This window comes from Carettochelys insculpta, chromosome 8 (genome assembly GCF_033958435.1).
Source record: "Carettochelys insculpta isolate YL-2023 chromosome 8, ASM3395843v1, whole genome shotgun sequence".
Lineage (NCBI taxonomy): Eukaryota > Metazoa > Chordata > Testudines > Carettochelyidae > Carettochelys > Carettochelys insculpta.
This window is the reverse complement of record NC_134144.1, coordinates 75,573,205-75,593,529: the sequence shown is the minus strand read 5'-3', so window position 1 is coordinate 75,593,529 and position 20,325 is coordinate 75,573,205. Positions and strand designations below refer to the sequence as shown.

Below are 20,325 nucleotides of genomic sequence, written 5' to 3'. Positions count from 1 at the left end.
GTATCTAAAAGGGTGTCATAAGGCAGAGGGAGGGAACTTGTTCTTCCTTGCCTCTGAGGATAGAACAAGAGGCAATGGACTTAAATTGCAGCAGGGGAGGTTCAGGTTAGACATGAGGAAAAAGTTCCTAACTGTCAGGGTGATCAAACACTGGAACGAATTGCCAAGGGAGGTGATAGAATCTCCATCACTGGAGATATTTAAGAAGAGGTTAGATAGATGGCTTTCAGGGATGGTCTAGAAAGTGCTTGGTCCTGCCATGAGGGCAGGGGGCTGGACTCGATGGCCTCTCAAGGTCCCTTCCAGTCCTACTCTTCTTCTATGATTCTTCTTCTTCTGTGCTCCACTCCTGCACATACACAGCTATTGAGGCCAGAAACCACGGTCACATCCCTGCTCGAGCACAGAGAACTCTACACCTGGGAGGAACAAACCACAGATGCTTGAATGCTAGAGATCACTTCTCCTCCTTAGAAAGCAGCACAAAGAACTCCAAGGAGCCTTGACCCCTTACAGGATCCACAACCACAAACTAGTGATTACAATGAACATTGCAGATTATCACACAACTGATGATCAAATGTCAGTCAACATTTTATATGCAGTGTACAGATTTCAAAAAGCTCTGGGTACTGTGGACAGAACAGTTTTGTGGACGTTGCTACACTGAAACTTGGAGATATGCACATCTCATAGAGCTGGAAGGGACCTTGAGAGGCCATTGTCTCCAACCCCCTGCCCTCTCAGCAGGATCAAGAACCCTCCCTGACAGATTTTTTTTTAAATCTATTTGCCCCAGACCCCTCAATGGCCTCCTCAAGGATTGAGCTCACAACCCTGGGTTTACAAGGTCAATCCTCCAACCACTGAGCTATACCCTGCCATATGCTAGTGGACAATCTACAGAAATTTTCATTCAGATTTTTCATGAAAATATGACATATCAAGTCATAGGACTGGAAGGGACCTTGAGAGGCCATCGAGTCCAGCCCCCTGCCCCAATGGCAAGACCAAGTACTATCTAAACCATCCCTGATAGACATCTATCTAACCTGTTCTTGACCATCTCCAGCGATGGAGATTCCACAACCTCCCTTGGCAACCCACTCCACTGTTTGACTGCCCTGACAGCCACGAACTTCTTCCCAATGTCCAACCCAAACCTCCCCTGCTGCAGTTCAAGCCCGTTGCCTCTTGTTCTATACTCAGAAGCCAAGGAGAACAAGTTTTCTCCTTCCTCTTTATGACTCCCTTTTAGACACCTGAAAACCGCTATCATGTATCCCCTCAATCTTCTCTTTTCCAAACTAAACAAGCCCATATACATGTGTGTGTATATGTATGTGTCTCACAGGGGGTGCGGGGCTCCTGCTGAGGGTCACCTGGCAACCAGGTGACCCCTCTGGGCTGCAGACAAAGGGGGAGGTGGAGCCTGAGGGGTTTGAATTGGAACTGGGAGTTGGAAGCAGAGTCTGGGCTGGGAGAGAGAGAGAGAGACAAAGGAGGGGGCAAGGCCCCAGCTCTGGGGGTCCCTTGGGACCTCATCTCCCCAGCGTGGATTGAACTGGCTGTCTCTGCCAGCTGCACTGACTCCTCTGTACAATGCTGTGCCCTGTCGGCTAATAAACCCACTGGTCTCCTGCCGAGGGAGAGTCACTCCTGCCTGCGGTCAGGGTGCAGAGCTTGGGGACCCCGAACCCCATCACACTGACAAAGATATCTTAGGGCACCCACAGTCGTCTTACAGGTTCTAGATTCAGCAAACAGAAACACCACAGAATAATCAATGGGCATACATGGGGAGAGGACCTTGACTTTGCAGATGACGACATATTGCTATTCGATGCTCTTAGAGACATGCAAGCCAAAACACATGATTTCCAGTCCTATGTGCAGTTGGTAGGGTTGAAGATCAACACAACAAAAACAAAAGCCAGAAGAGTCAACACAATGAGACATTTTCACGGCTTTCTGGGACTCACAAAGGAGTTGTGATGTTTCACATATCCTTATAGCACCATGGGGTATATGGGGTGTCTACGGAGGGGTAGCACCTGTGGTGTGGGGACTTGTTGCGTCTCTTCAGGGTACTTCATGCACCTTTGGTCCCCACCTGGCACCCAGTTCTCACCTGTGGCTCCAAGAAGCTGTAGCATGCAGCGGCCACACCCCGATAAACCGTTTTGACAGGTGGGCTAAACCAGGCGAGGGTAGCCAGCAGGTATGAAACCTGTGGTGAGATAGGGAATTGCCTATCCCAGCATGCAAAGCCAGCCTCAGCGGACTGGGCGGATGAGATCAACAGCAAGATCCAACAACCAGGAACGTGGTTCTGCAACGTTCTGTGGAGAGCAAAGGGCATGACAAGGCACCAAAGACACATGGCCATCCACTGCAGCCTAGGAAGTCCCAGTCGTGATGACCTTTCATACTACTGGAACCAGGCTTCTGAGGTCGAGAGAGTGGAACTGCCCCTGTGCCATGGCTTTCCCACTTTAAACATTCTCCCACACAGGTTCTTTGCACATTCTCATCACTTCTGTCTACCTCAAGTCCTGCAGCGATGGTGGAGGGGCGAAGCGACAGGTGAAGGTGACCACTGGGAGTCGTAGCTCCAAACCTGCACATAGACGGCCTGTGGACTTTGGTCACTCAACTCTGACCCCGGGACGACAGAGGAGTTCGGCAGCATCCCAGGCGACTGAGCAGGCCTTTTTAGGAACAGCACTGCTCACCCTCAAAATGAGGGAGAGGACTAGAAAAGGTGTCCCAGAAATTGCTTGTCTCAACTAAAATGGCCAGCATGCCGCAGCTGGCAGTTTTACTCTCACAGCTGTTGAAAAACAGTGAAAAGAAAGACGGTATTTATAGCATAGAACGTTCGCACCCTCGTGGACAGGGAGAATGCTGTGAGGCCTGAGAGAAGAATGGGCCTCATAGCAAGAGAGCTGGCACATTATAACATTGACATAGCTGCCCTGAGTGAGACCAGACTGGCAGAGGAAGGATCCATCTGCGAACCAAAAGGAGGTTGTACCTTCTTCTGGAAAGGCAGGCCAGAAAATGAAGACAGAATCCATGGAGTGGGACTTGCCATCAAGACATCACTTCTGCACCAGCCTCCTGACCTACCAACTTGCATCAGTGAGCATCTGATCAACCTCCGCTTACCCCTCAACACCTCTCACCACATTACAGTCATCAGTGCTTACGTCCCCACACTGACTAGCAGCGACAAAACAAAAAAAAGTTTCTATGAGGACCTTGACCATCTTGTGAAAGCAATTTCTCCCAGTGACAATCTTCTCCTGTTGGGTGACTTCAACACCAGTGTCGCCAAGGACTGTAGGACCTGGAAAGGGGTGCTGGGGCATCACGGTGTTGGTAACATGAATGCCAATGGCTGCCTTCTGTTGAGCTAGTGTGCAGACAGTGACCTGACGGTTGCCAACACTCTCTTCAGGCAAGCCAATAAATACAAGAACACATGGATCCACCTGAGGTCAAAACAGTGGCACCTGATTAACTAGGTCATCAGTCGCAAGCGCGACATTCGAGATGTCAAGATCACCAGGGCCATGCAGGGAGCTGAGTGCTGGACTGATCATAGACTTGTCAGATCAGTCCTTATGCCGCACATCACACCACTGCACCACAAGAAGATTAAGGTTGTCAGACCCTCCTTCAACATCAGGAAGCTGCAACATGCTGGTCATTGTGAGAAATTCGCAGCCCGTCTTGACAAAGTGCTGACGTCCTATGGACCTCTGACCGGAGACCCAACACAAAAGTGGGACCAGTTCAAAACCCTGGTAATGGAGTCAGCCAAGTCAACACTAGGACTGAAAAAGAGAGTTCACCAAGACTGGTTTGATGAAAATGATGAGGCCATCATTAAGATCTTAGAGGAAAAACAGAACGCATTTCTGCTATTGGCAAAACAATCAGTCCTCAATCTCCAAACGTGATTGTTTCAAACATCTTCAGAGCCAGGAGCAAATGGCACTTCACAAAATGCAAGAAGAGTGGTGGGAGAGTAAAGCTGATGAAGTCCAATACTACACTGACACCAAGAACTCCAAGATGTTCTTCAGTGCTACCAAAGCTATATGTGGACCTTCAAAGCCAGGTACTACACCTCTCCTGTCTGCAGATGGCATGACCCTTCTGAGGAAGAAGAACAGCATCAACAATAGGTGGAGAAAGCACTTCAGCAACCTCCTCAACAGACCCTCCATTGTTGACCCTGTGGCCCTAGACCAGATCCCTCAGAAACCCACAATAGACAATCTTGACCTGCCCCCTACAATGGATGAGGTCAAAAAGGCAATCAGCCAGACCAGCTCTGGCAAAGCCCCTGGGATGGACGGTATCCCTGCTGAAATTTTCAAAGCGGCAGAACCAGTGTCACTTGAAGCCTTTCACAACATCTTTATCAGCATCTGGGAAGAAGACGACATGCCCAACGACTTTAAGGATGCCACAATCATCTCACTCTTCAAGAACAAGGGCAACAAAGCAATTGTGGAAATTACCGGGGCATCTCCCTTCTCTGCACTGCTGGGAAGATCTTGGCTCAAAATATCCTCAACCATCTGATCACTAGCATCTCAGAGGACAACCTACCAGAGGCACGGTGTGGTTTTTGCCCAGGCCGAAGCATCATCGACATGAACTTTGCTGTTTGTCAGGTCCAGGAAAAGTGCACAGAGCAGAACTTGGATCTGTAGGCTGTCTTTATAGACCTGACCAAGGCATTTGATGCCGTCAACAGAGAAGCCCCGTGGATTATCCTGTCAAAACTTGGCTGCCCAAGGAGAGTCATTAACCTCATCTGCCTGCTCCAGGATGGCACGACTGGCTTTGTTCTTTCAAATGGCGAGTCCTCAGATCCCTTTGAGATATCTAATGGTGGGAAGCAAGGGTGCGTGCTGGCCCCAGTGTTATTCAACCTCTTTTCCACGTGCGTCCTCAGCCACGCAGTTAGGGATCTGGACCATGGAGTCTACATAAAATACAGACTTGATGGGTCACTTTTCGACCTTCGTCCTCTGAATGCTAAAACCAAGACGCTTGAGAGGCTCATCCTTTAAGCCCTTTTTGACGACTGTGCACTTATGGCACACAAGGAATCTGATCCCCAGCTCATCGCCAACAAGTTTGCTGATGCCACTCGCCTCTTTGGTTTGACCATCAGCCTAGGAAAGACCGAGGTACTGTTTCAGCCTGCTCCAGAATCTGCTGTTCTCCCCACTTCAATCTTTATTGAAGAAGCAGAGTTAAAACTAGTAGGAGAGTTCAAGCACCTCGGCAGTGTGACAGCCAATGATGGCTCCCCTGACAAAGAAATCAATGCCAGAATCTGCCAGGCCAGCTGGGCACTAGGACATCTGAGGGCGCGAGTGTTGAATCAGCACAATATCCGACAGTCCAGTAAACTGAAAGTGTAGAAGGCTGTAGTCCTGACCAGTCTCCTGTATGGCTGTGAAACCTGGACCTTGTATAGAAAACATAAAACTGCTGGAGTGCTTCGACACACACAGCCTGAGGTCAATACTGCACATTCGATGGCAGGACAGTGTTACGAACTTGGAAGTCCTGGACAGAGCAGGAACTACAAGCATCGAAGCCATGATTCTGAAAGCCCAGCTTTGCTGGACAGGGCACACCATACGAACAGAGGAGTCAAGAACCCCTAAGCAACTCCTCTTCGGTGAACTCTCCCAGGGCAAAAGGAATCAAGGTAGGCCTCGCAAGAGGTATAAAGACTGTGTGAACGCCAACATTGCTCATGCTGGTTTAAAACCAGATCTGCTAGAGCAGCATGCAAAAGACGGAACAGGTTGGCGTGCTCTTGTACAACATGCATATGACAACTTTGAAGAACAGCGACGCGTACGCCTCATTGCTGCTCGTGAGAGGAAAAAAGCAACAGCAGCGGCTGCACCAACAGAGCCAGGACAATTCCCTTGCCCCCACTGTGAATGGCCATGCCGTTCAAAGCTTGGACTCCACATGTGAGTCCACAACCAATGAGCCTGTGCAAGCTCAAGACGTCATCATCAGGCATGACGAACTACCTGCACAGCACCATACATGCAACAAGTGGAACGGATGAGGACATTAAAGCCAGAGCAGCAAAAGCCCAACATGCTTTGTAAATGGAAAAACTGAAATCTTGCCTGCAAACTAAACTTCAAACAGTATAATTGTAAACTTGGTCTTATTAAATAGTGTTGAAACTTGGAGACTTTTTTACACCATTCTATATAAATTCCAAGCTTTATCTAAGATAGCTGTTTAAGAAATGCTCAGTACTAGATGGTCAAAAAAATCACAAATGAAGAACTCTGAAAGAAGATGAAACAGAAACCAATAGGACTAGGAGTTATGGAACAAAAACTGAGCTGGTTAGGAAACATATGCAGAAAAGACCCAAATCACATGACAACACAGGTGTAGGACTGGAGCCCCAAGACAAAAAGGTAACACAGGAGAACATGGATAACATGCAAAAGCACAACAGACGCAGAATGGAAAGCTCCCAAACTGATGTGAAAAGAAGCTAAGACAGCAGCAGGAGACTGGCAAAGATGGAAGACTGTGGTGAGGCCCCTATGATCATGAGAGAGAGCACTTGAAAAGTAAGTGACACAGACTCCCTAGCAATATAGAAAAGAGTAACTAGAAGAAACCCTATACCTCAGAAGAAGGGAACACTGAAAGATGTTTTCCTTTCCACAGTGCACAACACAGAGATGCACAAGAATGAGACTTCTCCAAACTGGCTGGCATAGACTCTCCCTGAACATAACTCTGGGATAAGCAACAGACCGCACAAATAACCACCCTGCCCCCACATCTCAGAAATGAAGAATAATGCTAGGTGAGCCGTTACTATTGGGGGAGCTCTTCTGGAGAGGCTAGACTAGATGGCCTGGGATGCAGTGAACTCATGCTGGAAAATTCTCACCCCAGTAAGCGGAAGAGACAGAGAACAGGAGTGTGGTCTGTGTATACAGGCACTCACCATGGCAATGCAGACCAGGGCCTGCTTTGGGGGAAGCTTCCATCAGGGCTGCTGGCCAGGGAGGCACTATAGAGCACTAATAAAATCACAGTCCAGAGGGACTCAGGAAAGTGGACTATGGTGAGAGGAGGTAGAACTAATGGGTGCGACCCAGAAAGGACAGACCAGGGGCAGTGACAGCCCAGGTGCCCTGGGCAATGGTGGCACTGTAGTGAGCCTCTGAAGGTCACCCCTTTTGGCATCAGATGAGTGCAGATAGCCCCTCCGATCCGACAAATTGTGGCAAGCCAAACACAGCACAATGGGGCAGCAGGTGACATGATGGTGTATAGGTACCTTGAAAAAAGCTTCTTCAAACACCAAAAGGGGCCCCGAGAAACCAATGACAAGGAGTGGCTGAGCTCCAAGCAGGGAGAACAGGATCCCCAGAACTGAAGTGGAGATGATCAGCTCCGAGACCCCCATGAGACCCTCTGTCTTCTCTCCTAAGAGACAGAACAATGTGTGTGTGACAAGCAGCCCTGCAGAGAGCAGCCTGGCCATAGCATTATCCTGGCTGGGATATTCTGAGCATGCAGGGAGTCCCCGCTGCAGACACAACCCGTGGCCCTGCGTATGAGGCCTTGCATTTGAAGGGAGAATTCTCTAGCTCTTCTCTGACCACCCTTGGAATCTGCATTCAAACCTTCTGCAGGTTGCTTGGAAAAGAGCCCAAAACCAACCTGGAGCGGAAGAGGTCAAGTTACAGGGAGAGAGGAAAAGTCCCCCGTCTAGCACAGCTGCACCCCCACGCTAGCAGTAAGAAAGCCCTCTGGGCAGCGCAGGCACAGAATCTGAGCTAGGCAGAGACAGCAACCCCAGTCCAGCCTGGCCTAGTTTGTGCAAAGAGCAGACAGAAAGCAGGCCCATTACCTAGGAGTCCCCCGAAGGTGATGGCAGGAGAGAGAGCAGCAAAGTAGATGAAGAGAACAGCTGCAAGGCACTGGCTGTGCAAGGCGTCTCTGAGGTCACTGAGATATTTGGGGTACCTGCGCTTAATGTCCCGAACCAGACCTCCAAAACAAATCCCAGTCCGCCTCAAAGGGTCATCCTCGGCATCCCCTTCCTCCTCCTCGTCAACCTTCACTTCACACAGCTCTGGGGAGACACAGTGCATGGTAGTTAAAATAGGAAAAAGGGAACGAGAACTGCCCCCACCCCAGGACACACCTGTCTCCCACAGAGCAAGCGGGCCAGACAAGAGCTTGACAGGCTCCCTACACAGCCAACGTGAACCTTGGCTTCCCCAGGCAAACCTCCACTGCCACGCTCTGTGCCCGGCTCACCACCCCACAGCTGTGCTGTGCGTCCCCCATGGCCATGCTCCAACCCAACTCTGCAGTTGTGCTCCTGCTCCACCTCCCCTGGGCCTTCCACCCCGATGGCTGCGCTCTGCCCCCTGAGCCTCCCAACCCCCACAGCCAGGCTCCACCCCCCCCAGACCTCACACCCCCCCATGGCCAGGTTCCACTCCCTGGACCTTCCACACGCCCATCTCTGTTGCAGGAGTCAGCCCCAGTGCACCCCACTGGCTGTCCTGACTTCATCGTGTGCAAAGGGGAGGCACACAGGGCCCCTCACCAGTGGTAATGGCACAGCCCCACTGCACCCACCCAGGACAGATGGAGACAGTGGGTGCCACCTTATTATCTACGAAAAGCAGAGTGCAGAGACCTTTAGCTTCCAGGACAACTCCTTCCTTCATGGACTTCTTCTGCTCCCTCTCCTTCCTCTTCCTCAGCAGCTCCTTCTGGAAGGTAGCGATAGACCTGAGCAAGTCTTTCCCCTCCACTTCCGACGGGGGGATGACAATGCTGCAGTCCAGGAATTCATTGATGGCGTTGAGAAGGTCCTGACGGTCGTCAGCCATGTACGCGGCCTCGTGGAAAAGCTGAGACACAGACAGGTGGCTCAGCCAACCCAAAGACACCACCAGACTACTACTGCAGCTGCAGCATAGCCCCTGCTCTACGGCCACAGCCCAACAGACCCACACTCCAGCATCCCTACCTGCCTCTCACGGCATCTTGTCTTCCTGTACTGGACCGCACCAGGAGGGCCGCTAGTTTGGTATCCCAGCTGTGCTCTATCATGGCAATGTGCTCATCTAACCAGTATCACAGCTCCTCTCTCGCCAGGGCTACATAGCCATGTTAGGCTTTTCCAAGGGATTTTCCCCCATAGTCTCTCATGACATGAGTCAATGAGATGCTCTTCCTGGTTCAGCACCCAGTTGACTGGTGAGTCAAGCTCTTGGGGACCACAGAGATGGAGGGAGAATAAAAACTGGATAAATGGGGCACAAACAGATTAGAACACTGGTTCCTTTGGACCAGAATCCAGATTCCTGACATGACACAAAAGAGCACTGTTCCATCCAGCCTCATCTTGTGCACTCTGCCGCACTACAGACTAACTGGGATGACTCCAGGACTGGAGGAGAAGGCTGAGAATTTGAAAGCCTCGTAACTAAGGCCCAAGAGAACAGCACTGCTTACATTACTCGCAGCGCTCAGAATAGCTGCAGTTCTGCTGTAAGAAAATGACTGTACTCCAGGGATGAGCAGTAAGTGTTCTGCAGGTGAGATGTGGCTTGCCAGGGTTAGCCCCAGTGGTTTTCTAGCACTATATTTACCTGCACATCCACAGGTACAGCTGCTTGCAAATTTTGTTGGCCTCAGACTGCATTCCCGACGAATGGGAGCTGCGGGAAGTGGTGTCCTGGTCCATGCTGCTTCCTGTGAACGTGCAGGTACATATAGCACCAGCAGCCTGCCGGGGCTAACCCTAGGGAGCTGTGGCTGGCTTATTGCCCATTCCTGCTATATTCAGATGTTGTGCTTCAAGGCTCAATCCACCTGCCTGATGGATTCAGGAAGGATCCTTACTGCAATGCACGACTGGACAGATGTATTCTGATTGGTATATTCACCGTCCTCTGTGACCTCAGAGATTGGCCACAGCTAGAGATGGCATCCTGGTGGGGTGGGCAGTGTTCTGGTGCAGTACGGAGAGCACTTTCTAAATTCCTGTTTGGGTCATTCTGATCCCCACCCCTTTCCTTGGATGAGACTGGCAGGAACCTTGGGAGGGGCATTCATCTCCCTCCTTAGCATGCTGTGAAGATCCTGGGCTTATCTCACTAATAGATTCCCTGCCACTGCAGAACCTCAGGCACTGGCAACACCTTGGTCTCCCCTGTTCTCTCCCTGTGGCACGTGCAATGCCATCTCCCGAGAACTGAAATGTCTGGGGCTTAGCCAGGGTATCTGGGTGAAGTTTAGCTGCCTGTGGCATACAAGCAGTGACAACATATGAGCTCATGGTTCCTTCTGGCTCAAACTCTATGAAACCATGAAAGAAGTTGGAATGCCAGGCCAAGGGGCACTTAGTGCTGGGGCTTCTCAGTGACTTATGCGTAAGGACATAGAGCCTGGGAAGGGGCAGCCAAAGAGGATCTGTCACAGGGGGTCTGGTAAGAAAAAATGGAGAGTACAGCCATGCCTACACTATGGCTCTACAGTGGTGCTGTAGCTGTTCCACCGTCACACTGTGGTGTAAATACATCCTGCCTGAGCAGCAGTGGCTTGATTGACAGAACACTTCTCCATGCACCTAGCCACATTTAAACCAGGGTTAGGCTGCCATAGTTACAGCCATGGGCGAAAATGACCTAAACTACTTACAGGTACCGTTGTATTTCCCCTGACCACTGGGGGTAGGGGAGGATCCGGGCAGAGGGTTGGGGTGTGTGTGTGGGCAAAAGTCAAGGTTGGGGATGTGAGGAGGAACTCAGGGCTGGTGGTTGGGGGTGTGGCAGGAGTCCGGTTGAGAGTGTGAGGAGAGGTACAGGAATCAGGGCAGCTGTCTCAGGTTGGGGAGAGAGTGCTGGAGGGCAAGGATGCCCTTTAGGGAGGACGGGGGGCTGCGGCTCCCTCCCCATTCCTACCAACGCTGCTTGTTGCTCGCTCTCCCCCTTCCATCTCTGTCAAGGAGTGAAAGGAACACGAGCAGCAAATAGTGTGGGTCACTCACTACTCTGCTCCCTGCCTGCACCGGCTAGGAAGGAGAGGAATGCAGGGATTCTTCCTCAGAGCAACGGAAGGGCAACAACAAGGAATAGGAATCGTGTGGGGCGGGGGGAGCTTTAGCCCCCTCTGCCCTCCCTAAATGGTGCCAGGGCAGGGGGCTCAGGGCTGGGACAGTCCCAGACTGGTGGTCTGGCAGGCACCCCCAGCCAGCCCCTTTCACCTCCCTGCTGCTTAGCGCTCTAGCCTGCAGGAGAGCCCTGGGAACCTGGCTACGAGTGTGCCCTGTCTCCTCCTGTGCTGCAGCAACCCAGCCAGCTCTCACCGGAGCAGCCCACCTAGGTGCACCACATTCCTTTCATCTCTGGCTACAGAGCTCAGGGACGTGAGCCTCTGCAAGCTGTAGTGATGTCCACCCAACTTTCAGGGGCCTAAGTGACTGCTGCCAGGAGGGCTGATGGAAGACGAGAGGCTTAGAGGAAGCCGGGAGGACAGCAGTGGCAGGAAGAAAGCAGGCCCTTTAACAAGAGAAGGAGCTCAGTGAGGACTGTGAAATGGCTGAGGTACTGCACTGCTTTCAGCATGTCTGCAGTGCAAGGGATGGGGAATCCTGCCAAAAGTTGTAAAGGGGACAGCGTCTGTTGTACTCTCTGCACATACAGACTCCATGAAGCTTCAGTTTCAAATCCTGGCAAAGCTAACTTGGCCCTTCACCCTTCTGATGCCCAGCACTTGGTATGGCCAAAACACCAGCACTAGCTAGTTAACCATCACACCCTGGGCTAGGTCACTACCATTTGTCCCAGTTCACTGACAGATAAGTGGAAGAAGGAACTGCGCTGGCCAGGACCACCCACAAAGTGAGTGCAAAGCCATAGTTAAATGAGAACAGCTCCTGGTTCCCAGCCCACCATGCCAGTCTTGGCTGAGTCCCATGCACCTTGCTCTGGGCTGTCTTCCAGCCGAGGGCCCTCAGACACCCAGGAACCCCCTACTCCACATGAGCATTCTAGTGCTGAGTCCAGGGCTCTCCTCCAGTCACTCATTTCCCTGATATTCTCACATTCCCAGTCAGCCCCTCTTGGGCAAGAGCCCCCAGATTCCCCCAGGCTTCTTTGGATGGGTCGTCTTCTGAGCCACAAAACTGTGCTCTGTACAGCAGCCTAGGGGTCTTGGTGCTGACATGAGTCAGGCTCTGTCTGTCTGTTACCCAGCAAACAGCTGAGGACATAAAGTGTCCTACGTACAGTCTCCTGGGGGCTAGTCCAGAAACGTTTCATTCTCACTCTTCTCCAACCACAGATATCAGTAGCAGCTGCCTGTAATTCTCTCTGTTTGGCCATTAATTGTCAGAGGTTGAATTTCACTGCCAAGCTAGTCACTACTTGGAAGCTAGGATCAGACAACAATCTGCATCAGCCGCTATCGCTTCTAGCTATTGGTGCCTGTTCCCTGTGCCAGGCACCATCCTTCCCCTCATTCTTCCCTTGCTATTTCAGAGCAGACACTCCCTCCTGCCTACAGGAGGTGTTGGAAATACACCAAGTCCTTTGAACAAAACACAATGGCCTCTTCGCCTTTGCCAGACTTTGAGGGCTCCTTCACTGCTGCCCTTGGAATGCCGTTTCTGGGCTCTTGCTTTTTGTGTTTGCCTCCCAGTTCAGCACTTCCTGCACCAAACTCACATCTCTCCTGGTCTCTCTCTTTGTACTGGCTGATCTCTCCTGTCCCAGGCATGGCTTGCCTAGTAAGGCCTGTCCCCCATAGCACTCTCTGTTCCTAGCTCCTATTCAGTGGAGTCTTGGTAGCGCATCTCTGCTCCCTTCCTGTCCTGTGTCTAACATCTGTCCCACCATACTGCCAGTCCCCATGACCTAGCAGTAATGCACAGTCAATGCCTCACCTTGTCAGACATGAGGGTAGAAATAGACCGTCCAATTTCATGGTAATCCACATTGGACTGACTGGGTCCCAGTAGGACAAAGATGAACCTGACTGGAATTGGGACCTCCAAGACAGATTCCAGGAAGACAGCCTCATTCAGACGGACAAAAGCCATAGTGGGCTGCTCAAGGAACTGCACACAACCTACCAGGAAGCAAAGAACAAAACCACAAGGTCATGGCAGAAGTCAGGAATCTCAAGTGACAGAGACAGTACTTGACAACAACAAGAAGTTCTGTGGCACCTTATAGACTGGCAGTTATTTTGGAGCATAAGCTTTCATGGGCAAAGATCTGCTTCTCTGCTCTGGGCGTTAATATCTCCCCATTAGACTCTGACAATGGGTCATACCCCCACATCTGATCTGACTTGTTTTTAACTCTTTTGATACATACTACTGATAATGGGCCATTTCCACCTTGCTGAATAGACCTTGCCAGCTCTGGTCCTTCCTCTTACTGGGACCCGCCTCTTTAAATACCCTGCTGGAAATCCCCACCCCCTCACTCATGCATCTGATGAAGCAGGTCTTTGTCCACGAAAACTTAAGCTCCAAAATATCTGTTAGTCTGTAAGTTGCCACAGGACTTGTTGTTGTTCTTGAGGATACAGACTCACATGGCTCCTCTCTGATCCTAGAGACAGTACCAGCATGCAGAAGGGACTCCCTGGGCACATGCCCCCAGTATATCTCATGCTCTTCCTGAACCATCTGCCAGGACATGCCTGGGTAACATGTTGAAAGTGGCACACCTCACACCCCACAGCTTAACGGAACTGGAAACATAAACCTGACACCCAGCTGTCCCTGACAATACAAATAGTCTCTTTTTTCAGCTTTGACAACAATGCTCCCACAATACAAGGTGGTCCTTGCGGTGCCATAGTTAAGGTTGAGCAGAGATTTCTTTTTACAGACTATTTTTCAAAATGCTATATAATCTCCACATGCATACCAAGACTGTTCTGAACATTCCTGTGCCAGTTGAGGTTCCACGGAGTGACGCCAGGCTGGGGTCAATTGGTCAAGGAGTTCCTATGATGCAACCTCCAGCAAAGTTTACTCATTTAAAATTAGCTGGATCTTGGTGCATTTTGCCCTGCAGCTAGGGAAAAATAAAAGCCAGAGCAGCAAGGAACTGACATGAGCTTATCTCAGCTAATGAAACCTACCAGGAACCAGCAACCAAGCAACACGTTTTCGAAGTGCTGTAACAGGCATGTTCAAACAGGCTTGAAATATGGCACTAATCTGCTGTGATGAACTGAGCATATTATCATGAGTCCAGCATGTGTCTCTGTATCCCATCTGCACCAATTCACCCATTGGGTGGAAAAGGCCTCTGAGAGCAAGCCAAAAAAGGGAGGTGTAGGTGTCACTGAGTTGTCTGGGGCTTGTCCCCATTGTGACAGTGCACAGGAGAAGACCATTGCAAATCCAGTCACCAAGCAGCCAAGGCTCCAGAGGAACACAGATTTCCTCACTTCTCTGTGCCTATGGCAGCCGGAAGGCATTGAGGGCTCTCATACGGAGCCTGTCAAAGGAGGTCAGATGGAGGGATGGACAAAGCTTGAACCATGGGGCTCACTAAAGATGGGCTGGGCTCTGAGATAACCATGATGGACCATGTTTTAGCCTTCAGTTCTGTATGTTACCCAAAGGCCTTCCAGTGTCGCATGCCAGTTAACGACTAACCCAACCGTTCTGCCCACGCTGTATGAATGCCTCTGCCGATGCTGGGCGAGGTGCCTTACCCACTGCGGAATGGACAAGCCCCTCACAGTGGGACTTGCTGGCTGGCACTCACAGGGTGGAGCAGGGGTCTGATAGCCCACAGGTCCAGTCTAAGGTGGCAGTAAAGCTACGTGGCTTCCCCTGGAAGAAGAGTGCGACCCCTTTGGGGTCTGACCCACTGAAAGGGGTGCACCTAGAAACCATTTATTCCAAAGCTGAGGAGTACCACCCATCCTGTGTATTCCTGGCATTCACACAAAGCTTTTGTAGCTGTTTCACTGTTTGGTTAGTGATGTGATTCTTTACCAAAATAGCTCAATCAGCATGATCTTTAGTGTGGACACAGACAAACTTGTAGAGTGGTGTTTTGTACTTACAGTCTCTACATTCACAGCAAGAAGCTGACCAGCACAAAGATGTAAGAACGGCAATGCTGGGTCAGACCAAAGGTCCATCTATCCCAGGACTGTCAGGGACGCCCAGAAAATGAGGCTGCATTCCAGATTATCTGGTTAATAGCCACCAATGGGCCTTTACAATGGTTTGCCTCCACACAAAGCACTGTACCACTTTAACTACATCAGTATCAAACTGGTAAGTTAAAAAGGTACAAAAATTGTGTGTGGTACATATGAGGGCCAGGAGTACAGACTACAGACCATTTGTTCAGCTGGCTGCTAAGATACTGCTCCTGTCAAAACAACCTATACCATTGCTAAGATTTCCTTCATTCCTTGATACCCTTTAAGAACAGGTGAATCAACATTCTTCACTTCATAACTCCTAATCGACATTGCTTGGCACACACTTTCCCTTTGTTCCCATTAGCTACAGGTTACTTTTTGATTCCTTGTACTTCCTCACAGTCTCTTCTAGTCTTGATTAATCTAAATCATTTTGTGTTCTCTTTTCTGTGTCCATTCTCTGCTCATCCCTTTTTCCACAGCTCCCTGTTCAGTTCCACTGCTATCAGTTTCCTCTGAACCCACTGCCAATGATACCTCCTGAGCCATTTCTTTCCCATAAAAATTCCTGAATTAAGGGGTCTGCAAAAAAGCTTAGGCTGGGGGCTGGCCACTTGCTTGCTCTAGAGCCTCCTTATCAGAGGGAAGAACATATTTGTGCTGTCTCCCTGATGAGGTCCACTCAGACAGCAAGAGGCCACCCTGGCCCTTTCCAAGCCATCCCAAGTACCTGGGAAGAGTCATTACACTGGTTCCTCATGCCAGAACTCACACAGCACTGCAGGGTTCCTATCAAATTCCTCTTGTGAGGCTCAGGGCCTTTACCAGCTCTCATCTAGGCTCTGACACTGGCTCAAGTGACTGGCTTTAAGCAGAGATGAGCAAAACAATCTGGAAAATGCAGCACACAGCAGCATCACCCAAAAGCAAATCCAATGCCTGGCAAGGTTGTGAAATGTTTTGTGAAAGTTGAGATGAGCAAGGCCAAACACTGCCCTTCCTCCTAGACCTCACTAGGAATCAGGGAGCAGCTCTTCCAGGGACAAGCTGTCCCCCCTCAGGCCATGGCCTGGCAAGCTGACTATAGCACAGCAGCTTTGGCGGCCTTAAGGATGCCCCCAAAGCTACCAGGTCCCACAGAAGATGACAGCAGGAAGAGGCAAGGTGGACAGATGGAGGGAGGTTTTCAGAACTTGGGAAGTGGACTGTCTACCGAAAGTCTGGATTGGCATCTGAATAACCCTGGCAGCTGAGCACATGTGCTTGGCAGGGCCCGGCCAGGGCTCTGAACTGGGCCTACCCGGCAGGTTTCTGACTGACACCTCTTACCCACGAGGACCACAGACGCCTCAGCATCATCAGGAATCTTCTCCAGCAGCTTCACAGACTTGCCACGGTGCGCCTCGGAATTGTGGAGATGCAGACTTTTCTATCCCCATCAGAAAGAAACGAGCACAGATGAGGACTGGACTCCTGGGCCAACTCCTCTCCCTGCCCCACCCAGCGCTCTCTGCACTATGGGGCCCGACTCCTCCCCGTCCCACCCAGCTCCCTGCATTGTTGGGCCTGACTCCTCCCCCCCCTCCAGCCAGCCCTTGTATTATGACGTCCACCTCCACCCCTTCAAGATCTAAAATGCTACAGTTCAGTGACTTCCTCGCTTGCCATCTTGGCCTATTGGCTCCCAGTCCCAAGGAGGAGCTGGCTCCTGGCTTTCCCTGCACCAGTTCCACTCCTCCACCCTCATCTTCAGCCGGCTCCTCTTCGGCACCCTCCCAGCCTCTGGCTCATCATTAGCGCCACCAGGGGACAGGGAGGCAGGCTGACTTGAAGGTGATGCGGCAGCCAGCCAGCCCTCAGGTGGGAGTAGCGGCCCTGCATTGTCTAGGGGAATGGTCTCGACACGGCCAGGCACACTGCTTCCACAACATACAATAAGACCTTGTTTTATCAAAAGTTGGAGTCTAAGATTAGGTTCCTAAATCTATTTTTAGGCACCTGCATAAGTGACCTGGATTCAGAGTGCTGGCTATCTGCAACCGCTGGCAACTGAGTGGGAGCTGCTAGGCTCTTAGCTCTTGTGGTGCTCAGGCCTCTTACTCAAATGCCTGAACATGGGTTTCAAAGTCGCATTCTAGGCTTCTGCTTTTTTCAGTGGTGAATTTCTAGCCCCTGAAGGGTGCTGGGTGGCACCCTGGGTCCCTGCCCCAACGGGCTGCATGGCAGAGCTGGGGGAGATAGGCCAAGGATAAAGCAATAGCTCACAAGTTCCCCTCCCCTCACCTCTTTGCACTCAGAGTCCTGGGCTCTGGGATCCGACATCTCAATGCGCTCTTCACCCATCAGGGGCATGCACGTGTCTCCTGTGTGGTTGTGGTTGTGATGGTGGTTCCCCACTATTGAATTCATGCTGGAGCTGGAGTGGTTTCTGGGGAAGAACCCCTCCTTTTCATCATTGGGGTGGCTGGAAGGACATCAGCAGCTTTCAAACGTGCAAGCGCGAGTCAATGGGACAGCCACTGCCCTCCAGCTCTATCTCAGAAACAGGGGTGACAGAAAGATGCTGGGACACTCCCGATGGCAGCAGGAGATTTATGGGCTGCACTGGCTGCTGCTTGCAGAGTTTGGGAAGCCCAGTATTGCGTGGGCACAAATAATTCATTCCCCACGAGCCAACTGAGGCTGTGCCAGAAACCTGTGAGTTCTCCACTCAGATTCCTTTAGTCTAAGCAGGCCCAGGCGCACGGAGGGAGATGGTGCTGTTGGGAGACGGCAACCCAGATCCAAATGAACACAGGGCTGCCCTGACTGCAAAAGAAAGGTCTATGGCACTTGGTGTGGGCAGGGATGGTCACATGCGTCATGGCTCCCTTTGCAAGCACCAGAAATAAAGCATCTGATCTCTGCTCTGCTCCGATCACTTCCGGACGCTCCTCTCTGCTCACTCGGCCCCACACCCCTTTCACTGCCCAGCCAGTGCCCTAGTATCTCCCCTCACCCTGGCTCCACAACCCTCACGTCACTCTCCCTGAGGGCCTCTTCCCTCACCCACTGGACACAGGCCAGTTGTCCCCCCGCCGGCTCTCCCTTCCCCTGGCAGCCTCAGGACTCCCTTCCTGAGGGCTCCCCACTAGACCTTTCTTTGCCACCCTGAAGGCTCTGCTCCCTTCTCAATTCCCCAGTCCTCTACTGTGCCCCAGCTCTCTCTGTCCCCAGGCTACAGCAACTCCCTGGTCCCTCTGCCCTTCAGCATGGCCTTGGTCCATCTCCAGCTGAGCATGGCCCTGCTTCCTTGTGACTCCAGGCTGTGACCCCTCCCTGCTCCCCCCCAGCCTGCCCCTGCACCCTCTGCCCCCAAACCAGGACATCCTTCTGCTCCCCCTCAGAATGGCCCTGCACTCCTGTGCCCCCAGGCTATGATCCCTCTTGGGTCCCTCTCTGCCCCAGAATGTGATAGCCCCCCATCCTGGCCCCATTGTCCCTCACTCCCTCTCTCTTCCCAGACTATGACACCCCCAAACTCCTTTCTGGTCTGCCATTTCTCGTTGTATTCCCACTCTCCTCCCGGGAAGCCCTGGGCTCCCTGCTCCAATGAACACTGCCTACCTCCCTCCACCATGCCCTTACAGGCTCTGGCTCCTCCACTTCTTCGCCCACCAGCTGAACCAGGCCCTCTTCCGGAAGCAGACTGTGAACTCCACTCTCTCTCTTTCTGGTGCCTCTAATGCCCCAGATACCTGAGGTCTTGCCTCTGATCCTGCTTCCAGCTCTCCATCCTGAGCGTCTCCAGGGCTCTTGCATGCCCTCCGCACCCCTCACTCCATCCCCAGCTGCTTTTTTCCTGGCCACCTACCTGTGCTTGAGCAGAAGGGCACGCAGCACATTGGCTCTGTCCTCCTCTTTGATCTGGTCTGAGATGATCATGGTCTCCACCACAAGGTGAGCAATGCCAGGAAGGGTGGTCTGCTCCAGGTCCAGCAGTACAGCTCCTGAGCGAGGGAGGGGAAAATAGCGAGCCCAGCGCCTACCTCTACCACCTCCACAGACTGGCGTCACCAGCTGGGAGAAAGCAAGCGCCAACACTCCCATCAGGCAAGGACCAGGGCCCTGGCGCTTCACCCATGGGCAGTGCATGCAGGTATCAGCTACCTTCTCAGCGACAGCCCCAGGAGTGCCTCTGCCTCCTTGCAACTATTCATCCCAATCACACGCTCAGTCAGAGGGCAGCCCCAGGACTCCAGACAAGTCCAAGTGCACTCTGAGCTCCCTAGCTTGAAGAGCAAACAATGACGGTGCAGCAACATGAGCAGCAGTGCAGGCTGTGCTCACCTGGCTGTGTATGCAAGCAGCTACCTGCCTGCCCATAGCTTCACTGCTGTTGTAAGTGGAGTTAGCTAGGGTAGGAGGGACAGCTCAGTGGTTTGAGCACTGGCCTGCTAAAACCAGGGTTGTGAGCTCAGTCCTTGAGGAGGCCATTAAGGGGTCTGGGGCAGACAGATTTAAAAAAAAAAGTCTCTCAGGGACTGTGTTTGGCCCAGCCAACAGGGCAGAGAACTGGACTCAATGACCTCCCCAGATCCCTTCCAACTCTGAGATGTGAAGTTTATCACCACACCTCCTAACCCACACACAGTGCTCCCTTTCACACTCACAGGTGTGCACTGCTTGTCTCTCTCACGCACACACTCTACTGACCCCTCATGCTCATTGTAACAGGATGGCTTGCTCAGGGGCTGGACAGCCATGGGACTAACCCAGTCTTGATTGCAGGATGAGCCCACCTGAGAGGAGCCACATGACTCCAGTACAAAGAGGCAGGGAGGTGAAGGGAAGAAGAAAGCCCCAGAAACTGCAGTTACATCTGTTGACCCTGTAGGATCCTCAGTAAGCAGGAAAAGTTTAAGGATCAGGTGAGAGGAAACTCTCTAGGCAGAGAAGGCTGGGAGAGACTGCAATGGCCTGTGGAGGAGGCTGAACTGCATGCAGCCAGGAGGTGCTGCGAAGTGGAAAGATATCCCTCACAGGAAGGTGGGGGCTGGGATAAGGCTGTCAGTTTGTGTTCCCATTTTGTGAGACTGTGTTATT

The 20,325-nt window shown here is 51.7% G+C and overlaps 1 protein-coding gene across 1 annotated transcript in view; it reads right to left on the bottom strand.

Annotated features, from left to right (window-relative positions):
• SLC4A3 (solute carrier family 4 member 3) overlaps positions 1–20,325 on the bottom strand; it is a 115,319-nt gene that overhangs the window by 44,792 nt on the left and 50,202 nt on the right. Inside the window, exons 10-16 of the mRNA XM_075001648.1 lie at positions 19,094–19,229; positions 17,524–17,704; positions 16,570–16,669; positions 13,001–13,185; positions 8,744–8,960; positions 7,943–8,167; positions 7,367–7,515 (exon numbers count right to left, since the gene is read on the bottom strand). Coding sequence (XP_074857749.1) covers positions 7,367–7,515; positions 7,943–8,167; positions 8,744–8,960; positions 13,001–13,185; positions 16,570–16,669; positions 17,524–17,704; positions 19,094–19,229 — 1,193 coding nt within the window. The remainder of the gene's footprint in view (positions 1–7,366; positions 7,516–7,942; positions 8,168–8,743; positions 8,961–13,000; positions 13,186–16,569; positions 16,670–17,523; positions 17,705–19,093; positions 19,230–20,325) is intronic.